Source organism: Myxine glutinosa, chromosome 13 (genome assembly GCF_964187855.1).
Source record: "Myxine glutinosa chromosome 13, kmMyxGlut1.1, whole genome shotgun sequence".
NCBI classification, from domain to species: Eukaryota; Metazoa; Chordata; class Myxini; order Myxiniformes; family Myxinidae; genus Myxine; species Myxine glutinosa.
The window spans coordinates 9,810,422-9,833,455 of record NC_136273.1 but is presented as its reverse complement, the minus strand read 5'-3'; the positions used below and the strand labels follow the sequence as shown (position 1 = coordinate 9,833,455).

Sequence of the window (23,034 nt, the reverse complement as noted above, 5' to 3'; positions counted from 1 at the left end):
TATGGTCGTGTTTGATAACTAATCGATCGTTTTAGTCTCGATAACTAATCATTGGCACTTGCAATGTCATCGCTTTTCAACATAACTGCACACATGTTCAGAAGTAATCAAACCTCTGCCTGGCCTAAAACATCTTCAATTACAAATTGCGTGCACTTGCTCTGATTTGACATTAAAATTCATTCAGTTATAATCACAAGTTTCATATACGCTATATGACTGATTTTGGCAATCACTGAACCTTTAACTTGTCAACACAAAGTAAATATCAATCAATATTTGAGCAAAGGGAGTGCAGCATGCAGAAATGGTAAGATTTTCTGCATAACTCACATACCTAGCCCAGAATAGGGTTGTGTTTGCCCCATTTCCAGCCAGTTGGAGTTGCTGTAGAACTTTTGGATGATGTGCAGTAACTCGCCAATTTTCATCCGAGCATTATTAATGGCTTCATAATCGTTGGGATTGTTCATCAAGTCATGTATGATAGATGCTCGTTTGATGATGATCACCTGGTTAGCTAAAGAAAACAACACACCAGTATTTGTTAGGCAATGGAGCAAACTTGTCATATTATTAAACTTGTTCATTTTAACAATATTCTCCATTAAAGGAGGATAGGTTTGGTGGACGGCTTAACTGAGTACAAACACAAACACATCGTACTAAAATACATAATTTAGTGTCTGTCTGCCTGACCGTGATACATTCTGTCGTTACTTTGCCAATGTAAACCAAACTTGCCAGGGGGACTAGGGATCACACGGCTGAGGTTGTCGTGGCTTTATTTGCCCCGCTCCCCAAGGGGGTTTTCAGTCTTGGACAAACGCCGTTTTAAGCATGACTTGGCTGTTGTTTGAACCAAGTATGGGAACACAATGACACCACTGATGTAATAGAGCAGGAACTAAAATAGTGGCACCACAATGGTCTAATCGTTTTTAAATGTTCCACAGAATCTAATATACAGTGCCTTCAGAAAGTATTCATACCTCTTGACTTTTTCACATTTTGTTGTGTTCGAGTCCGAATTTAAAATGGATTTAATTTAATTTTTTGTCACTGATCTACCCAAAATATCCCATAATGACAAAGTGAAAACATATTTCTTGAATTTTTTACAAATTTATTCAAAATAAAATACAAAAATATCTAATTGAAATATTCAGCACACTGAGTCAAATACTTGATAGAAGCGCCTTTGGCAGCGATGACAGCTTTGAGTCTTCTTAGGTATGTCTTTATCAGCTTTGCACATCTCGATTTGGGGAGTTTCTCCCATGCTTTCTTGCAGATTTCCTCAAACTCTGTTAAGTTGGATGGGGAGTGTCGGTGAACAGTAATCTTCGAATCTTTCCACAGATTATCAACGGGACTCAAGTCGGGCCTTTGGCTGGACCACTCAAGGACTTTCACATTCTTGTTCTGAAGCCTTTCCAGTGTTGCTTTGGCTGTATGCTTGGGGTCACTGTCTTGTTGGAACTTAAATCTTTGCTGCAGTCTAAGGTCTTTTGCACTCTGAAGCAGGTTCTCCTCAAGGATTTGCCTGTATTTGGCCCCATTTCATTGTTCCCTCTATCTCTACAAGTCTCCCAGTCCCTGCCGCTGAAAAGCATAACCATAGCATGATGCTGCCACCACCAAGCATCACGGTAGGGATGGTGGTGTTATATGGATGATGAGATGTGCTCAGTTTCCTCCAGACATAGCACTTTGCATTCAGGCCGAAGAGTCCAATTTTCGTCTCATCAGACCACAATCTTTTGCCTCATGCTCTCAATCTTTCACGTGCCTTTTTGCAAACTCCAGGTGTGCTGTTATGTGCCTTTTTCTCAGGAGTGGCTTCCGTCTGGCCACTCTCCTGTAACTATAAGGCCTAGATTTGTCAAGTGCTGCAGAGACTGCAGAGACATGTGAGTCTTATTGATGGTATAACTGGCTGAGCATCTTCTCTGGAAGAACAACACTGTTCATGATGCAATACCCTTGCCACAATTCACCAGGATGAGAGTTTGTACTGGAATGCAGCTCCGTTGGAAAATGAACCAAGACTGGACAGCTTTAGCAGCCTGTACAATATGATGAAGATGTAGGGACTAGTGAAATAGGGATCAATTAACTAAACTTTTAAGCATCATTATACAACATAAAGATATCCAAATGAAATGGAAGAGCGATAGAAGACAAAAATAGCAATGATAAAAACAAGTTTAAAGCGAAACCTTTTGTGCAACTACATCGGAAAATGCTAAATGGGAAGGAGAATGATGGTAATAAAAGTGAGGAGGGCATGGAAATTAGCTAAATAAATAAATAATGCACAAATGAAAGTACGTAAAAGTAAAAGCATTTCAAAGAGAAAAGTTGCCAAAGGAAAATGATATGTCATACCATTTGGGTAACAGACATTTGAAAGAAAGTACAATATTTTCTAATTTTATTCAACCCGACACCAACAATTAAGAAGACCAAACTTGGCACCTTGCTGAAATGAGTCACAGTAAAAGAAGTATTCCTCGGAATCTTCATACATCTGTTCGATGAAATTGTTTCCAATCACTATATCCTGGATTGCCTGGCTGAAGCGTTCTGCTGATACAGGACCTGGAACAACAATAGTTACCATAAGAAAATTCTTGCAGTAAAGAAAAATTGGTACCTTTTATGGAAAGAAAAGGAAAAAGAGAGGAGGTGATTAAGGAAGGAGGGAGAAGGACCATGAAGAAGTGAAAGCCTGAAGGAAGATAAGTAATATGGAATTTAGAAGAGCACTCATAGGAAAGAATACAAGAGGTGAAGATGGAGACAACTGGAAGTCTTGGTGGGCAGAAAGTACACATGCAAAGAGGGATGATCTCAAACATTAGAAAAAGTGGATGAAAGAATCAAAATGGTTGGTGAGGTAAAAGTTAGAAAAACAATGAGATAGAATAAATCCACAAGCTTCAATATTAACAAAAATTATGCTTTGGATTTAGACAGTCTTGAAATTGAAATTAATTGAAAGAAACGATGAAAAAGTGGATGCGGTGGCCCCAACACAAAATGGGGAGACATTTGTCAAAAGATAAGAGACAAAGACATTGTGGATGATAAAACAGGGAGGAAGGATCACGACAATGATAAATGCAGTAAAGAACATCCAGGAGGTGAGATTGGAGGTGTGTGATGCTCAGGATGTATCATGGCAGAATGTCAAATCAAAAATATCCAATGCTTTTACATGAATACAGCCAAACAAAAATGGATTTTTGTAGTAGGAGATTTGGTGGTGCACCATTATGTATTCAAGGAGGAAAGTCGAAAGATGGAAGTTTGGATATCAGGACCCTGATGCCAAACTATGTCAGAGGCTTTTGAGATATCAAGGCCGACAACAAAGGATTCCCAAAGTCTCTCAGAGAAGAGGCCTAGACATTCGTAATGTAAGAAAGGATAGCACCGGTAGATCTTGCCTTGCGAAAGCCATATTTATGGTCAGATAGAAGATTGTGTGATTCAAGATGTTTGAGGAAATGGGAATTGAGAAGATATTCAAATACTTTGGAAATAGTAGAAGCTAGAGCGATAGGACGGAAGTTGGAAGGGTTTGAACGATCACCTTCTTTAGAATACGCTGTACTAAGGCGTGTTTCCAGGAAAGAGGAAAAGTTTGGGTTTGTAAACAAAAACGAAACAGACGAGCAAGCACGGGTACAAGTTCGGAAGCACACTCCTTCAAGAAACGAGAACGAATGGCATCTTGTCAGTACGTCTTGCTTGTGTCCAGAGAGAGGAGTACTTTTTTGACTGCATGGAAAGAGATTATTGGGAGGGGTGTAGGATTGGTAATGGGTGCTTCATCAGGAGATGGAATGCTAGAGTCATCCAGTGGAATTAGAGGAGAAAAGAGCACCAAAATGATTTGCTTTATCAGACGGAGAAACAGCGATAGTATCACCGGAACAGAAAAGCGAAGGAAAGGTAGAGCGACAGAAGTTGTTGGAGAAACTTTTAGCTAAGGACCAGAAAGATCTATTAGTGGAAGAAGATGGAGGTTGTCACAATTATTTTGGATAAAGGAATGCTTCGCCTCACGTATAACATGTTTGCAATGATTTTTGGCAGATATGAACGCTGAATGTGATTCGGAGGAAGAATAATTTTTCCATGTCCGATATGCCGCAAGCATCCCTTGCACGAATGGCCACAGAATAGGAATTATTGAACCAATAATTGGCAGGAGAGATATAATTGAAAGACAAGGGGATATAAGCCTCTATTCATGCAACAACAACCGCAGCTATACGTTCAGGAGATAGAGGCATCGCCCGAGGAGAGGCAGTCGTCTTTATTTGGATACATGTTGCTTTTTCCAAATTTCCCAAGAACACAGTTACAGATTTCATAATCAGTACCAACTCTTTGAGTAAAGTCAACGAAGACTATAACTTTGTCTACAGATGGGATGTTGGCGATTGTGTTTGACAGTTATCTGTGGATGTAAATTATTTATCCTCATCAGGTTTTGTTTTTGTTGGAGCATAAATGCTGATCAGTGACAAAGCGATCATACCCCAAGGTTAGTCAGTGTCATGACCACCAAACTAACATCGGATTTCGGCACTGCATTCTTCGTTCTTTCCCTGAGTAGAAGATGTATCTACATCCATGTATTTCACAAAGCACATTTCAGACAATGATGCTGCATCGGGCTTGCAATGTGCAAGTTCCCTTGAAACTAGCGCTATCCTTCAAAAGAGTCTGAGTCAGCATGGTCCTTCAGAGTTTTCACATTGCAGCTGGAAAGTGTCACCATAGGATTCCTTTTTTATTGCATTGTATATTGCTGCAACTGTTTGTTTTTTTTTTTGTTGTTTTTTTTTGGAGTCTCACTGGCTGCAAAATGCCGGTCAGGTGAGAGTGAATGGGCTTTGTTTACCCCACCTTTTCTAGGGGTGTTATAGTCACAGAGAAGACAGTGCTATCTCTAAGAAAAGGGCTGCCTGGTCATATGAGAAGAACCATGCTTCCCACCATTCTACAGGTAGTACTAGACCATCACTCGGGTAGTACCTGCATGCAGAAATTCAGCTAATACCCCCATTCCACTTATGCCGATCGACCCCGATCTGCACAACGGGAACGATCCTATTTGGAATGGGATCAATCGGCATGATCGTAAACGGAACGTCTTCGATCTTTGTCGATCGGGACAAAAAAATAGATCGCGGCGATTTTTTAAACATGTTTAAAATTTCCATCCCGATCTGAAATAGCGGGACTGATCGTGATTACAGCGTGAATGCAACGTAGTCCATCGGAATGATCGTAGTTAGAACGGCTTGATCGTAGTTAGAACGGCTTGATCGTAGTTAGAACGGCTTGATCGTGACGACAGCGTGAATGCAACGTAGTCCATCGGAATGATCGTAGTTAGAACGGCTTGATCGTGATTACAGCGTCGTTGCAGCGGGAGGATTATCTTGTGCCGTTTCGACGACGATCGTTACCTATCCGTCCCGCTCCAATGCCGATCAAAGCCGCTGTATATAAATCGGTCCGGATTGCATCGGCCTCACCCGATCAAGTATTTCGACACGACACTTTTTGTCAACGTTGTTAAGTGGAATTGATAACTGCATGAGCCAAATTGCATTGCCCAATAACCCCATGGTCTAAAATTAAAAGCGGTACAAGTTAAACAAATATTATTAATGATCAATTTTACCGCTTTTAATTTTATGACCTTTTAATTAAGTGAATGCAAACTTTGATCCCCTCGACCCAGCAAAAACTTGTCAAATTTTTAGCTTTTATTTTGAAGACCTTTCATTTTGCAATGCATTTTCATCCCCTCAACCCTTCTGTCAACCATTTGCCGGACCCAGAACTGAGGAGCTCTTCTTCTTCTTCTCATTCTTCTTCTCACTTGAGCAGCTCTTCTTTCATTAATTGCATATTGTTGGAGAAGTAGAGCGAGCTGCAGACGGCCATTTCTCTGATGTTGATCCATGGCTGTCTTCGACGATACTGATGATCGGCAAGCAAATCGGGCCCTATTTATACGGATCGGGACCTGAAGTCTGCTTTTTAGTCGGCTTAAAGACGGGAATAGAGCGTAGTTAGATCGGGTTGGTCGGGAATGACGTAGTTGAAACGGCAATAGATCGGCAGCATCGGCGTTGGATCAGTTTTAGATCGGCGGCGATCGGGAATGCATCGTGTCAGAGCGGCGGCAATCGCGAATGCAGCGTGGTTACAGCGTACGCGAGCGGGAACACAGCGGCTCTAAACGGCTTCGATCGGGTCTTCAGGGACCCGATCTACCCACGATGAGCGTGGTTACAGCGTAGTGATCGTAATCGGAGCGTACTTAGGACGTAGATACAGCGTAGATGACCAGTTTTTTCCCAAAGTGTCCCGATCGCTCCCGACCTGGAGATCGGGGCTAATCGGGGCCAATCGGCATAAGTGGAATGGGGGCATAACAGCTTCCAGATCCTCAAGCCTGCATTCGACACATTAATTCCTATCACCACAGGGTGTGGGAAGACAAAGCTTCTCCTCTGCCAGGAAGTGCAGTGAATCTCCCACCCTTTGCTCCATGGCTGGGAAGTAAATGAGACTCAAAGCAGGGGAGAAGAAAGAGGGGTGGGAAAAAATACACGAGAGGGGAAAAAGAAAGAGAGGAAGAAAGATTATGTGGACAGCAGGACATATACTGAGGGGGTAGAGGATGCTTATCCCCTCACTCTAGTATAGACCAGCTAGCCCCTTACAAGGTGACCTGTTCTAGCATTCCCATTCAAGTAAATGTTTATGTTGTTGGTCTTTCAATCCTGACAAATCTCACACTCTTACCATATCTCTCCGAAAAGACCGACTGGAAAACCCTCCCATCCACTTTCTCAACAATCCTCTCCAAGAAGTTCTGTCACTAAAGCTTTTGGGTCTCACTATCTGCCATGATCTTTCCTGGAAAAACCACATTTCCAAGCTAGCCTCCAAAGCCAGTCCCCGACTGGGCATCCTCCGTCGTGCGAAGTCCTTCCTTGGCACACCTGAGCTCCTCACCACATACAAGGCTTTCATCCGCAGCTCAATGGAATACTGTTCCCCCCTCTGGGCCGGTGCTCCTGCCTCACAGGCTAGCTCGGCTTCACGCTGTTGAAACCAAAGCTTTCAGAATCATTGGAATCTCCTGCGATGAAGCTGACTCCGAGGGCCTTTCACTCACTCACCGCAGGCAGGTTGGTGGTCCTTCTGTCTTCTACCAACTCCTCTCCGGCCTTGCTCCCCCAGCTCTCTCTGTGCTCTGCCCCCCAAATATTCCTACAGGTCGCACAAGATCTGCCAGCAACCCTCTTATGGTTAAACTGCCAAAATCAAGACACTCTGCTCACCTTCACTCTTTCATTCCCCTTTTCTCCCACCTCTGGAACAAACTCCCCCACTCCCTTCAATCCCACTCCCCCCTCCAGGTCTTTAAAATAGCTGTTCACCACCATCTCTTATCTTCCCCCATCCAAAACCTTGATCTTTTCTACCCCCGCTAATTCACCCCAGATACACTTTTTCGAAATTCCAACTTCTTTCCTGGAAGTCCTTGCAGTGTCCATATGTTTTATACCTCTCCCACCTCCCCCCAAGCCCTCTCCCTCCCACAGTTCTCCCGATGTCCCTGCTATCAAATGTTGTGCTTGTGTCCATCCTTCCCCCTCTCTCCTCATCTTGTCTACCGCTCCCCTTATTTTGTGTTTTGTGTGTCGGTTTGACTTTTTGTATGATGAATGTTAGCTCTTTCACAAGCCTCGATCTTGTATACCAAAAAAAAATCCCAAGCTATATAATCCCATATACTATGTTCATTGTTTACTCAAGTCCTAATCATGGGAGGCATAAAGCGCCCCTCCCCCTTTATGTGGGATAATTTCTCTGTATGCAACTTTAACATGGGGACTGAAAATTCATTTCTTGGCTTCTACTGGACGTAATTGGCTGCAAATTTCAAAAGTAAATACTTTGTACTTCGAGGTAATATGTTACAAATTTCAGCAATGTCCATTTCTGCATTGAATATGAATGAATGATCGTTTTAAGGCCATTTTCCCCACTAGAGCAGGGGTTAGCCTTGCGGGCTCCATGACATCATCGTTCGCTTTTTGAGGCAATGTTTTTATGGCCAGATGCCCTTCCTGACGCCAACCCTTAGTCGGGGTACACACTGGGATCATTCATCCCAGCAAGCTGGTACTCGATTTGCTATACTCGGAGGGATGACAGGCCGAGTCAACCCCCCCTGGCGTTAATGCAGCGATCGACCGGGATTCAAACCCAGGATCCTAGGATCCCAAGCCAGCACCCTAACCGCTAAGCCAACACCAGGCTCTCCGTTTCTGCATTCTTGAGTTTTATTTAGAAAACCCTAAAATTCACATTGGTGTCTGTCCGTCCGTCCTTCCGTCCACCCAAAATGTGTTGGCACTCATATCTCAAGGGCTATACATTGAAACTGGCTGAAACTTGGAATATACATCGGCCAATACGTCTAATAATTGGCTTTCAAAAAAAATTCCACCTAAGTGCCATAGCTTTTGCTTTTTATATATATATATATATATATATATATATATATATATATATATATATATATATATATATATATATATATTGTTGCAAATATGGAATTTGGCCTCCATATCCGCTTGTAAATATTCCCCTATTTCCCCAATACTCCCCAACTATCCCCAATCCCCCATTCCCTAGTCCCATTGTCTGTAAACAACAATCAGTAGAGCCGACCTTCCCCTTTTTCCCCCATTAAATGTCGTGCCCAGGTCCACCGCATCTCACGTAGACAACTTTCGGACATCTTGCTAGTTATTCTTAGTCTATGTCAGTTAAGGACTCGTTTCCATTAATTATGACTCTTCGTTGCACCAGAATGTGATTATATGGCACCAGTAGTGAGTTTAGGACCTTTCCCATACCTCCTTCCATCTTCTTCCCCAAACAACAACAACAACTACAACTACAACAACAATGACAACAACAACGACGCTGCGCGGGGGGAGTGTGCGTCATCACACCGGCTCGGTTAGCCGCCATTGACAATGCGCTCCGGACCATGCGCTCCACGGGGTTACCACGAAGGGGCTCCTTGTCAGCTCCTCGTCAAGGGCGGAGCCGGTAACCCCCCCGCACGCACCCAATGAGAAGCGACGTGCCGATTCCATCTGGGGCGGAGCTAACGAGCCGAGGGCGTGTCACTCCCCGCCGGATATACGAAGCGACTCACCGGACGTGACGTCAGATGCGCCCCCAGCTTGAGACGACAAGACGCCACCTCGAGCGCTGTGAGACCTCCCGCATCTCTGGACCGGACCGAGTCGATTCTGTCCCTGAGCCCAGGTGCACCTGGAGCCATCGATCCTGCCTTTCCTAGCCATCAATCCCCGTGTGAGTCAGCCTTTTGTCCCGTTTATCTGTCGTCTGTTGGGGTTAATATAAGATTGTGTCTAAGTGCTTGTCTTTCTATGCTGTACCTCTCGTCCCTGTAATCTGACCTTCCGAACGAATATAATCTCCTCCGGAGGTCTTGAGAACCGTATCCATGGTGTCGTGTCATTTTAATCCCAGCCGTGTGTCTTTTCCTTCATTGACCTAGCGTAGCGCGATTAGTCAACGTTCGGGTATAATCGGGTAACTTGTGCAGACGTGATCATACCAAACCGCTCGGTAAATAACATCTAAGCCACGTCTGTAACAATTGGTGTCGAGGAGTGGAATTCGAACCCGGGACTAAATTTATTAGGCCCAAATTTGTAGTAGAATCAATTCGGAGCGCGTTTCCCGCACGAAATTATAACGGCGAAATTTGAATTTGTTTTACGAAAATAAAAACCCGAATTTTGAAAGTCGCGCTATGGCAGACCAAGACAGCTGGGGTCCGGTAGGGGAGAGTGAGGCAGGGTCGGTCCAGGACCAAATTGAGGGACGTGAGGAGAGCGAAGCAGCGAGGGTAGCAAACGCACAAAATGGCGCCTCGCTGGTCACCGCGCCCGCGACCGTAGCAGCGCCGCCGATGGATTGGGGCCTATTTATGGAACAAATAAAGGCGCTCATGGTCCAGACAGGTGAAGACCTGAGGAATGACTTGGGGGGCCAAATGGGGGTAATGGCGAACCGGATGGAGGCTCAGAGTGAGCAATTGGGGGTAATGGGGAACCAAATGGGGGTAATGGGAAACGAAATGGGGGTAATGAGGGACGAAGCGAGGGGTACCGGTGAGGGATTAGACAAGAAATTAGAGGGGTTAGACAATGGGATAGAAGGGGTGAAACATGGGTTAATGGGGGTAGAAAATAGAATGGCTGCCCAGGAGAATCAGATAGAGGGGGTGAGAAATGGGTTAATAGGGTTAGAAAACAGTATGGAAGGCAAATTGAGGGACATGAGGGACCAAGCGGAAAGGGAAGTTAAACAAATGGAGCAGCAGATAGAGGAGGTCAGAATGGGGGTAGAAACCAAACTGGATGCTCACAGGGAGGAAATGGAGCAGATGAGGGTGGCATCTGGGCAGGAGATGCAAGTGATGGGAGAGGAGATCAGAGGCGGAGTGAGTGAGGAGGTCGGAGGAGTGCGCGAGGAGGTGAGGCACTGTAAGGAGCACATGGAGAAGGAGGTGAGAAAGGGGACTGTAAAGTTACAAGGGGGCATAGAGGACCTGACGCAGGAGGTGGAGCAGCTGACGGTGGGACAAACGGAGTTCGTGGAGAAGGTTCAAAGGAACACTGCGGTATTAGGAGGTTTAAAAGCGACACAAAACGACATAAAAAACGACTTAATAGCGACAAAGAGGGAATGTCAGATGGTACGTGAGGGACTGACAACGAGGTTGGACGAGGTGATAGAGGTAATGGAGACGAAGGACCGGCAGGTGAGGACGCACATGGAAACGGTCAAGGTAGCCTTGGAGGACGAGCTTGAGGAGACGTACCGGGGAATAAAAGAGGTGAAGCAGAAATTAGAAGAAGTGGAAGAAGGGGTGAGCGAAATTAAGAAGTGACGGAGAGGGGATAAGAAAGAGATAAAAGAGGAGATAAAAGAATTGGTCCAAAGCCTGTGTTCAAATCGTGATGATGTGCTCATTAACCGGATGAGGGATTCGCAGGTGATGGAGGAGAAGCGAAGAGAAAGAGGACCCGGTGTAAGTGGTGACCAAAATGGTCGTGCGTATGATGCGCCAGGTGATTTAAGAAGCTTGGGGGTCGAGATGGACCCGGGTGTTCGTGAGAGGCCGCTGGTGAAGTGTGCGACAGGTCTGGTGTGCGAAAGAGGAGGTGTGCGAGAAAGTCCGACTCTGGGGTGTGTGAGGAAAAAGTGCGTGCCAAGGAGTGAGTGTGCTGGCAAGAGTGAGTCGGTCGTAGCGCGTGTGCGAGGGGGCACATGGAAGCGCGGTGTGGTGAGTGTTACAGAGGGTGTAACGGGAGAGTGTGCGCGAGAAAGGTGTGTAACGGACGGGTGCATGAGGAAAGAGTGCGCTGTCAAGAGTAAGGGTGAGTGCGTTGTCAAGAGTGGTGGTGAGAGTAGTACGAGTGACACGGAGCGTGAGTTGGTTGTGACAGGTGAGCGAGGATGTACACCTGGGATGGAAGGATGCACACCTGGAATGGTAGAGCGTGAGTGGGAATGTACGCTGGAGTTGGTGGTGAGGCACGTGGTTGGGTGTGCGAATGAGAGCACACCTGTGATTGTCACAGAGGAGGTGACTGAGGAGGGGGTGCGAAGAGGTGTGTTGGTGAGGTGTGCGACCAACGAATGTGTGCCAAAGTGTTCGGTGGTCAGGTGTGTGACCAAGGCTGTGAGTGGAATGAGGGTACCTGGGTGTGTAAGGAAAGGTACGAGGAGCATGGGCACGGCTGGATGTGTGAGCAAGGAACGGGCTGCGGGGTGTAAGCATGCAGGTGAAGCATCGACGTTACACGGGTTAGAGGTTAGGTCGACTTTTAGCCGAATCGGGCCCTCGGTGCGTGAAGGGCCTCGCTTTGAACGGCCGCGTCCGTGCTCCACTAGGCGGAGCGGGCAGCCCGATAGAAAGGGTCGTCATGGCGACCACTTTTTGTTGAGGCAGTCCGGTAGGTCGAGATCGGGACATTGGATGGCTCCACGCCGAGATGGTGCGTGGGATCTCGGCCCGGGTAAGCCTCCGTCCCTGCCCCGAATGCGGGACGTATCCAGCCGCTGGCACAAAAGAACCCGCGTTCATTGCTCGGCTGTACGAAGCCGGGCTGTAGATGTGAATTGGCGCACCGAGAGAACCTAATAAGTAGACGGGTGATGGTGATAGTGATAGTAGTGATTTGATACAAAATTTAGAAAAGTGAATAGAATTGGCAGTAAATAGAAAAATTTTGACTTGTGGAATCGGGACGAACAAAATTGATAGTGAGAGACCCCCGATGTGGTGGGATGGCAAATCCACCATCCCTCACAGAGTGGGGGCAAAGGAGCAATAGATTATGGGGTGTATGGCAGTGAAAACTAGCCCGGGTGGGTTAGGTTATATTGATAGGGCCCGAGAAGATGACATTAGGTGACGTTAAGGTTAGCTAGTGACTGATACCTGTAGTGGGGACGCAGGTAGATTAGTGTGGATGATAATGACGTGGGAGCGCAATAGTTTAAAGGGACGACTGGGAAGCGCAAGTTTCAGAAGGGAGTAGTTAGCTGAGATGATGCTGTGTGAGAATGGAACAGGTGTGATTGCACAGGTGTGCAACTGGACAGGTGTGTGGAGTAGTGTGTGAGTAGTGAGTGTTGTGGATCAGCGCGAATGCGCTTGGGGAGAGAAGGGTGCAGGTGGCACCAGGTGTGATTGCACAGGTGTGCAACTGGACAGGTGTGTGGAGTAGTGTGTGAGTAGTGAGTGTTGTGGATCAGCGCGAATGCGCTTGGGGAGAGAAGGGTGCAGGTGGCACCAGGTGTGAGAGCACAGGTGTGCAAGTACAGGTGTGTGGAGAGAGTTGGAGTAAGTGGTACGGAGTGGTGTGCATGGTGCGAAGGTGTGGATGGGGGAAGAGTGGACCCCTTTCACGAGTACCCGGGGCGGGTAGTGTAAGTGTTAGGTAGAGGGTACAGGTAAATTGTGGTTGGATATTGGCATTTGTGGTGCGGTGGCAGAATGGTGTTGTGGGTGGGTGCATTAGTGTTGTGGAAATGGCTGGGCGTGTAGCCTGTTAGTGTGTGTAGTTGGTTGGGCACTCCACCACTGTGAGGATGTCGGCCAGGTGAGGCCGCAGGTGGGCTCTGGGAGCCGGTAGTTGTGAGTGGGTGCCTGAGGATCCCGGGTGTGGATCGGGCAGCCCAGTGCCAGAGAGGGCACCGAGTGGGGAGAGTGCCAGAGGGCCTTCCCCAGGTAGTTAGGTTAGGGTGGGGAGCAGGTAAGCTCGGAGGCAACTGCAGTGGTGGAGGTGTGCAGGTGGGTAGACCCACTGGGAGAGGTACACGCCACAGCCCAGAAATTGTGCGAGGGCACCGGGAGATGAATCGGGGGAGTGAGACCCCAAATTGAAAAGCACCACAGTTTGGCCAATGGGAATTGGTTTTTAGAACCCATAGTGTAAGAGGGCCAATGGTTTGGCCGGAGAAAGACCCCGGGTAGTGTAAAGTTGTTAAAGTCATTTAGGAGATAGTTAGGATTGATGAACCTGTCGCACCATACGCAGCCACTTACCTGTGGTGATGATGATGACTCCACACCTGTGTTTTCTTTGTTTTGTTGCAGGAAATGAAATTGCTGTGTGGATTGTGAGACGCATCACGACGTGGATGAGACATTGGGGTGATTCCATCTCTCCCTCCCTAGGAGGGACTGATGATGAATTGGTAATGGCAAATTATGATGTTGAGTTGGAAATGGCAAATTATGATGTTGAGTTGGAAATGGCAAATTATGATGTTGAGTTGGAGATGGCAAATTATGATGTTGAGTTGAAAATGGCAAATTTGATTGGTTAGGAGGGAGAGAAGACGAATTTGGTATATGGGAGGAACGGGGAAGACAGTAGGGATGTTTGTTGATTTGTAAAGTAGATGTTTATGGGTAGTGTTGTGTTGTGTGGATACAGTAAGGGGTAAGGGAGGGGCCATGTAGGTTACCTGGTGGGGGGGGGGGCGTACGGTAGGACGTACCTGTCTCACCTGGTTCCCATGTGCCCCCAGTGTGCATTACCTTGCATTGCGTGCACTTTTGCGCCCTTACCACCTTACTCACTTGTCTGCTTCTTTTGTCTCCCACCTCCGAGGATCTGGCTTTGGGGTAGAGAGAGAGGAGAGAGAGGTGCTGGCTTCGCAGTTGTGGGCCTGCACTTTCGCTGTTTGCTGCTTGGATCGATACACCATATGGACCGCAATGTTTGTGGCCACCCACAATGGACCGCAGCTCTTTTGCGGCCAAGCACCACCCGTGGATGGACCTATGGGTCAACGTGGCACCTATGCCATGCAGGTGAACCACTTTTAGTTGACACCACTGAAGGCCACAATATAGAAATGGACGCGGTTGGCGCCTTTCTTTATTTTTTGAAAGAGGCAAGAAGGCCAAGTGCACCACACGAAGGCAAGACCAGCGGCAGAACACCAGCCGGCTGCGACACCACCGGTGATTTATAGACACTTTATTGGTGCACCGGATGGTGCTCACTGTGTGATGGGGTGGTGCTTGATGCTTGGAAGGGGTGCTCTGCACATTATTAAAGGCCGTAGGCCACAGAGCACTCGTGGGTTGGTGTATCGATGCTGGCATGCGTGCTCTCTCTCTATGCATAACATCTGCATGTGTTCCTCCAAAAACAGGTCCTGGATCGTAGTGTAAATATCAGCGTAGTCTTGTGTAAATAATGCTCCCTACCGGCTGTATGTTTAGTTTGAGGATTCTTTCCGGATTCGGTTATCCTGTGGGTGTGTTTCTGTGAGGAGAAGGGTGCAACGTCGCAGGGGGACATATTTACTCATTTGTGAATATCTGTAAAACTGTCGCACTCAGGGTAGAGTTAATAGTAGAGGGAACTACATTGCGTGCCACACTAAAGTAGGTAAAAATTTATCGGGTCGGAACGCCCCGAGGGTAGAGAAGGGTGCAATGTTGCGAATATGGAATTTGGCCTCCATATCCGCTTGTAAATATTCCCCTATTTCCCCAATACTCCCCAACTATCCCCAATCCCCCATTCCCTAGTCCCATTGTCTGTAAACAACAATCAGTAGAGCCGACCTTCCCCTTTTTCCCCCATTAAATGTCGTGCCCAGGTCCACCGCATCTCACGTAGACAACTTTCGGACATCTTGCTAGTTATTCTTAGTCTATGTCAGTTAAGGACTCGTTTCCATTAATTATGACTCTTCGTTGCACCAGAATGTGATTATATGGCACCAGTAGTGAGTTTAGGACCTTTCCCATACCTCCTTCCATCTTCTTCCCCAAACAACAACAACAACTACAACTACAACTACAACAACAATGACCACAACAACGACGCTGCGCGGGGGGAGTGTGCGTCATCACACCGGCTCGGTTAGCCGCCATTGACAATGCGCTCCGGACCATGCGCTCCACGGGGTTACCACGAAGGGGCTCCTTGTCAGCTCCTCGTCAAGGGCGGAGCCGGTAACCCCCCCGCACGCACCCAATGAGAAGCGACGTGCCGATTCCATCTGGGGCGGAGCTAACGAGCCGAGGGCGTGTCACTCCCCGCCGGATATACGAAGCGAATCACCGGACGTGACGTCAGATGCGCCCCCAGCTTGAGACGACAAGACGCCACCTCGAGCGCTGTGAGACCTCCCGCATCTCTGGACCGGACCGAGTCGATTCTGTCCCTGAGCCCAGGTGCACCTGGAGCCATCGATCCTGCCTTTCCTAGCCATCAATCCCCGTGTGAGTCAGCCTTTTGTCCCGTTTATCTGTCGTCTGTTGGGGTTAATATAAGATTGTGTCTAAGTGCTTGTCTTTCTATGCTGTACCTCTCGTCCCTGTAATCTGACCTTCCGAACGAATATAATCTCCTCCGGAGGTCTTGAGAACCGTATCCATGGTGTCGTGTCATTTTAATCCCAGCCGTGTGTCTTTTCCTTCATTGACCCAGCGTAGCGCGATTAGTCAACGTTCGGGTATAATCGGGTAACTTGTGCAGACGTGGTCATACCAAACCGCTCGGTAAATAACATCTAAGCCACGTCTGTAACAATATATATACACACACACACACGCACACACACTATAGTAGCTCGGCGATAATTGCGATGGGACGATAATCGTGCTTTAGATTTACTATCGTGATAACAATAATGGAGATTTATTATCGCGATAACTGCTTCTCATGCTGTGTAATGTAAATCACACCTTGAACCCGATGTTGAAGGTGTATTGACTGCATTTAGCTTCTCTCAAAAGATATACCTGTATTAAATGCAGATCTATAAAATAAAGGAGGTGATATAATATGGAATGTATATTCCCCAAGATGTAATTTAAATGGTAGTGTGGGGGTTACCCCATTGGGACATAATCCACGGGCACGGGTCCAGTGGGGTATTAACGTTACGTTATCATTATTTTGAAAATTATATTACTATTAAAAAACCGAAGCTAATTCCTTACTTCCACGGTTATTAGAACCATACACCGCTTATCATTGATTCATGAACCATACACCGCTTCAATCCATTAACTTTGCATTCACGACATTGGGATTAAAATGTTATGGTCATATTTACTATATTATTGTCGCGTCGCCGGTGATTAAGATCACCGGTGACAGATAGCCGAATAGTTTTACTCCCGAGGCAGCAGCCCAAAAATGGCGGTATTTTTTTCGCGCACGGGATGAAGCAATGTGAAGCGTTTACCTGAACGGAACACACGGGTTTATTCCAAAACCACAAAACACGCAAACACGACAGTAAATTCAACAAATATGAATTTAATGAAAATAACCCAAATAATAAAATGAATGCTGAGGTAAAATAATCCCCGGTAAACTGAGTTACCTCCACATTCAGACTCAAAAACAGACAAGGGGAATGATAAAATAAAATCCCTTTTTATAGTGCACTTAGTTATGGTCTCAAGTGGCCATTTTTGAGGAGAGTGGTGATGACGAGGCTCAGAACCTCCCGCTCGATGAGCACACAAGATGGTGCCAAAAGCGCCAAGGGTCATGAGGAAAGTCGCCAAGACGGCCCTCTTTCGTGTCCTTCTGCCGTCCGGGGAAGCAGAACGCGGACCCCAGCCCACCACGAGCCCAGCATTCGCCGAAACCTCCCTTGATTTCCACCAACGCCACCAAGAGCTCCTTGCTCTACAAGAACGCACCGAACTGGTCAGCACATGAATGTTCCCGATCAGCACAAAATGGCGCCCTTCTTCATCGTGCAAAAACCAGCAGAGAGAGAGACAGACGCGCTCTTCTTCGTCCGCTTGAGAGCCAATCCCCGAACATACCTCCCAGTTCGCCCCACCCACAAACTATGGGCTAATCATGTCTCTCAGGGACGTGGCCTGTTTCCTTATTAGGTCTTTTGGGAGGGGCTTAGTCCGATCGGCTCTGTGCTTGGGTTCTGTCAGCGGTTGTTGTTTAATGGGGGTTTTCTTGGCCGGCCTTGTCAGCAAAACGTAAAGGGAAAATTACAGAGGGGCGATTACGTACTGGGGGAAATTAGCCTTAATCCCTACACTAATTAGCACTGCTTCACCCCTCGTGTGAAGACAGATAAACAATCTTAAGCTATAGTTTCCCTACTTAAGTACATCGAGATTTCTCCTAGGCGTCCACGGTCCATGCTTCAATTATACCTTTCCTATGGGATCTTTTTCCCTACCCCCCACAAATGTAACATTATTATTATTATTACGAAAACAATACTACTCAAACGATACTACTATATTAAGAAACCTGGGCTTAATTTGTCCGAAGTGGCCGGAAGGTGAGGCATGAAGCCTAAGGCCTATATGTACCATGTTGTTGGAAGAGCCGTAACGCCTATGCCTTCGATATCTGGTGGTCATTGTAACAATCGATTTGTGTTTCACACTGAATGAGAAAAGTAAAGGTAGAGCATGGCGATTGTGATATGTGAGAGATTCGACGATATGTTCAGCCTGAACGGAATTGGAATCAAAATGGCCGTGTGCGGAGTCAGCCGCCATACCGCCGTAATGACATCATACGTAATCACATCACCCTGTCATGTGACCAGATCCTCAGCTCTGATTGGTATACGTTTGAGGGGACATACATACATTCATACAGACGGACAAACACTGTTCGAGACGGCTTTGCCCTATGGGCTACGCCGTAAAAATCATCTGAATTAACCTTGTAACAAGTGTTCAAAGTCACCCAGCAGTGTTCAAAGTCACCCCACTTTACGGTACACACAATCACATATATACTTGACATGTACTGTATATTATGTACACATATACTTGACGTGTACTGGTACTGTATATTATGTACACACAATCACACATACACTTGACATGTACTGTATATTATGTACACACAATCACATATATACTTGGCATGTACTGTATATTATGTACACATATACTTGACGTGTACTGGTACTGTATATCATGTACACAGATATACTTGACATGTACTGTATATTATGTGCACACAATCACACATATACTTGACATGTACTGTATATTATGTACACATATACATGACGTGCACTTTGTATTATGCACACATGTATACTTGACATGTGCAGTGTATTATGTACACACATATACGAAACATGTACTGTATATATATACACCGTACACACATATGTATTATACATGACATGTTATATTTAACTAACACTAACACACACTAGAAGAGGCGACTAAGGGTTGGCGTCAGGAAGGGCATCCGGCCATAAAAACATTGCCTCAAAAAAGGAAGCATGATTGTCATGGGGCCCGCAAGGCTAACCCCCGCTCTAGCGGAGAAAATGGCCTTAAAACGATCATTCATTCATCACAGACACACACACAGACACACACACAGACACACACACACACAGACACAGACACACACACACACACACACACACACCTCGTTTTTTCATTTCTGTTCCTCATTCTGTCTCTCTTATTCACAGAGACACACACACACACACACACACACACACACACACACACACACACACACACACACACACACACACACACACACACACACACACACGTACATATATACATCCACATACATATACACACACACACACACGCACATATATACATCCACATACACAATCATACACAATGATACACACACACACACACACACACCTCGTTTTTTCATTTCTGTTCCTCATTCTGTCTCTCTTATTCACAGAGACACACACACACACACACACACACACACACACACACACACACACACACACACACACACACACACACATATACATGCACATACACAATCACACACACACACACACACACACACACACACACACACACACACACACACACACACACACACACACACACACACACACACACACACACACACACACATACACACACACACTTCCATCCTTCTATGAACAAATCAATTATTCTACCATTGCATTTGTAGATATTGGAAGTTGGCTTCATGAACTGCAATTCAAAATAAAATCCTCTCTAATTAATTTCTGCTTCACAGGGTTTTGGTGGGAAACAAATGACGTCATCTTTCGGTGGCACATTTGCAACTCGGAAAATCACGTGTGAGTTTTATCTTGAACTTGTCACACAACAGGTGTAGCCGCTCCACCCCCCCCCCCCCCCTCCCCACCCCTCATCCCACCAGCTACACCCCAAAAAGGAAACCAAACTCAAAGTTAAAATGAAGTCAGAATCTCTATTTTCGAACTCACCCCCGTAGTAAGCTTGGAAGAGGGACGTCGGTGTTAGTGGAGAGAGGTTTTCCAGTTGTCCTGGAGCGAAGGGTCCATGATTGGGTAGAGGATGTCTTTCCATAAACATTGCCACTGCTCGAAGAACGCCCTGCTCGGTAATTTCTTCATCCGTGAATTGGGCTTCAATTGCACCGAGGGACTCGCGGTTCGGGTAGAAAGGAGCGCATGGGGGGACCAGAAGGGACGTGAGTCCGAGCAGCAGAAATACAATCTGTGGATGGAGAACCATCTCTGCACCTGCACACCAGGTGTACTCCACGAGGACGAACACAGACAAGTTGAAAAGTGCACTTCCTCACGGACCTGCTCGCCAATTTATTGGGCGGAAGGTTCATCCACCACCCAAACCCTGTTCCCTTTTCCGCACAAACATCATATGTCACTTCCTCTTTTCTTTCCTGCCAAACCCAAACATATGACTTCGATTAAATCTCCAGCTTCACTTCCCTGGAGGGAGGGACGAGAATATTCCATTTGTTTTTTATAACTGTTCGATAATCCGTTATCCAATAGTTGAACCTGCGCAACTTCCGCGCAACAATCGGGGGGGATTCGAGGTGATGGAGGACTTGAGGTGAGGGAGGTTTCGAGGTGATGGAGGGTTCGAGGTGATGGACGACTTGAGGTGAGGGAGGTTTCGAGGTGATGGAGGGTTCGAGGTGATGGAGGGTTCGAGGTGATGGACGACTTGAGGTGAGGGAGGACTTGAGGTGAGGGAGGCTTGAGGTGAGGGAGGCTTGAGGTGAGGGAGGACTTGAGGTGAGGGAGGACTTGAGGTGAGGGAGGTTTCGAGGTGGTGGAGGTTTCGAAGTGGGAGAGAGTTCGAGGTGAGGGAGGGTTCGAGGTGATGGAGGGTTCGAGGTGGGAGAGAGGTTTCGAGGTGGGAGCGAGTTCGAGGTGATGGAGGACTTCAGGTGAGGGAGGGCTTGAGGTGAGGGAGGTTTTGAAGTGAGGGAGAGTGTGAGGTGAGGCAGAGTGTGAGGTGAGGGAGGATTCGAGGTGAGGGAGAGTGTGAGGTGAGGCAGGCTTCGAGGTGAGGGAGGATTAGAGGTGAGGGAGGCTTAGAGGTGAGGGAGGCTTCGAGGTGAGGAAGGGTTCGAGGTGAGGAAGGATTCGAGGTGAGGGAGGATTCGAGGTGAGGAAGGATTCGAGGTGAGGAAGGATTCGAGGTGAGGAAGGATTTGAGGTGAGGGAGGGTTCGAGGTGAGGGAGGTTCGAGGTGGGGAGGGTTAGAGGTGGGGGAGGGTTCGAAGTGGGAGAGAGTTCGAGGTGAGGGAGGATTAGAGGTTGGAGAGAGTTCGAGGCGAAGGAGGCTTTGAGGTGAGGAAGAGTGTGAGGTGAGGGAGGCTTTGAGGTGAGGGAGGGCTTGAGGTGAGGGAGGATTTGAGGTGAGGGAGGATTCGAGGTGAGGGAGGATTCGAAGTGGGAGAGAGTTTGAGGTGGGGTTAGAGGTGGGTTTTGAGGTGGGAGAGGTTAGAGGTGGGAGAGGGTTAGAGGTGGGAGAGGGTTAGAGGTGGGGGAGGATTCGATGTGGGGAGGGGGGGATTCGATGTGGGGAGGAGGAGATTCGAGGTGGGGAGGAGGGATTCGAGATGAAGTATGATTCAAGGTGGGGCAGGGTTCGAGGTGGGGGAGCAGGTTTGAGGCGGGAGAGGATTTGAGGTGGGAGAGATCTCGGTGAGTCGGTGTGAGAGGATTCGAGGTGAGGAGGTGTTCGAGGTGGGGAATGATTCGAGGTGGGGAAGCAGGTTTGAGGTGGGGGAGGGTTAGAGGTGGGAGAGATCTCGGTGTGAGAGGCTTCGAGGTGGGAGAGGGTTCAATGTGAGGGAGGGTTCGAGGTGAGGAGGTGGGAGAGGTGGGGAAGCAGGTTTGAGGTGGGAGAGATCTCGGTGTGAGAGGTTTCGAGGTGGGAGAGGGTTCAATGTGAGGGAGGGTTCGAGGTGAGGAGGTGGGAGAGGTGGGGAGCAGGTTTGAGGTGGGAGGGATCTCGGTGTGAGAGGATTCGAGGTGGGAGAGGGTTCAATGTGAGGGAGGGTTCGAGGTGAGGAGGTGGGAGAGGTGGGGGAGCAGGTTTGAGGTGGGAGAGATCTCGGTGTGAGAGGTTTTGAGGTGGGAGAGGGTTCAATGTGAGGGAGGGTTCGAGGTGAGGCGGGGGGTTTAAGGTGGGGGAAGGATTCGAGGTGGGGGAGGGAGGACTTTATCAAGAGAAACATATAGTTTCTTGGGATAAATAGAATCGTACCTCAGTGGTTAAGGTGTGGGCGAATCCTCCTGTTATGACAGTGCAGTGTTCAAATGTTGTACAGTCCATGAGGCCGGTGCGCATGCGCGGAGCCTCACTGGCGGGAATGGCGATGCTTGAGAATGGTGCTGGCCGAACGTGCTTCATTAAAGCTGAATGACCCACCGATCTTTGTTCATGACGACTCATTGAAACTCGGTGTCAGAAGTGAGCGAATATTACGTCACAGCTTCGTAGTCTGCCGATCGTGATCACCACTGCCCATAAGAAGGCCTAAGATCCGGTGTGCTCAGTGCCAACTGCCGAGGATTGTGCACCGATACGAGTTTTTGGTCCATCAGATCAAGTTAGCTGACTTCGCCGAATCTGCTGTGAGTTCCTTACACTATTAAGTGGGACCTCGGTTTGAGTTTGAACCGTCTAAGTCAGTTTGCAAAAGATGTCTGAGGGGCAGACACGACAGCACGGCCTGTGGAGGCGACACCAATAATGTAATGGGATCAGCTACAAATCCACGAGCAGCGATGACAATGAATATACAACCGCCGGGCAAACTGGATTTCCATGCAGACAAATTGCCGCAGACGTGGAGACGCTGGAAGGAGGGGTGGAATTGTACTTGGACCTTGCCATGCCTGATCAATCAGACGAGAGGAAGGTGAAGTTGATTCTCTACTTGATCGGGACAGAGGGTAGGGAGATCTACCGCACCATGTCATTCGACACGGCTGAAGATGAACGCACCGCATCTGAACTCGTGCAAGCTTTTGATGCACATTGCCACCGACGTACAAACGAGACGGTGGAACGCTATCGTTTCTTCACCGGAGACCAAGAGAGTGGTGAGAACA

General features: G+C 47.4%; 1 protein-coding gene across 3 annotated transcripts in view; it reads right to left on the bottom strand.

Annotated features, from left to right (window-relative positions):
* The window catches only part of LOC137438573 (von Willebrand factor A domain-containing protein 7-like), a 111,007-nt gene extending 88,755 nt beyond the window's left edge, over window positions 1–22,252 (bottom strand). For 2 of the 3 annotated variants that reach the window (XM_078767052.1, XM_078767055.1), the window contains exons 1-3: window positions 19,900–20,677; window positions 2,482–2,604; window positions 338–520 (exon numbers count right to left, since the gene is read on the bottom strand). In XM_078767052.1, the coding sequence (XP_078623178.1) occupies window positions 338–520; window positions 2,482–2,604; window positions 19,900–20,170 (577 nt within the window). In that variant the 5' untranslated portion in view covers window positions 20,171–20,677. Of the gene's footprint in view, window positions 1–337; window positions 521–2,481; window positions 2,605–19,899; window positions 20,678–22,183 lie in introns of those variants that run through there. The other variant, XM_078767053.1, reaches the window with a different exon arrangement.
* Window positions 22,253–23,034: the final 782 nt, after the last annotated feature.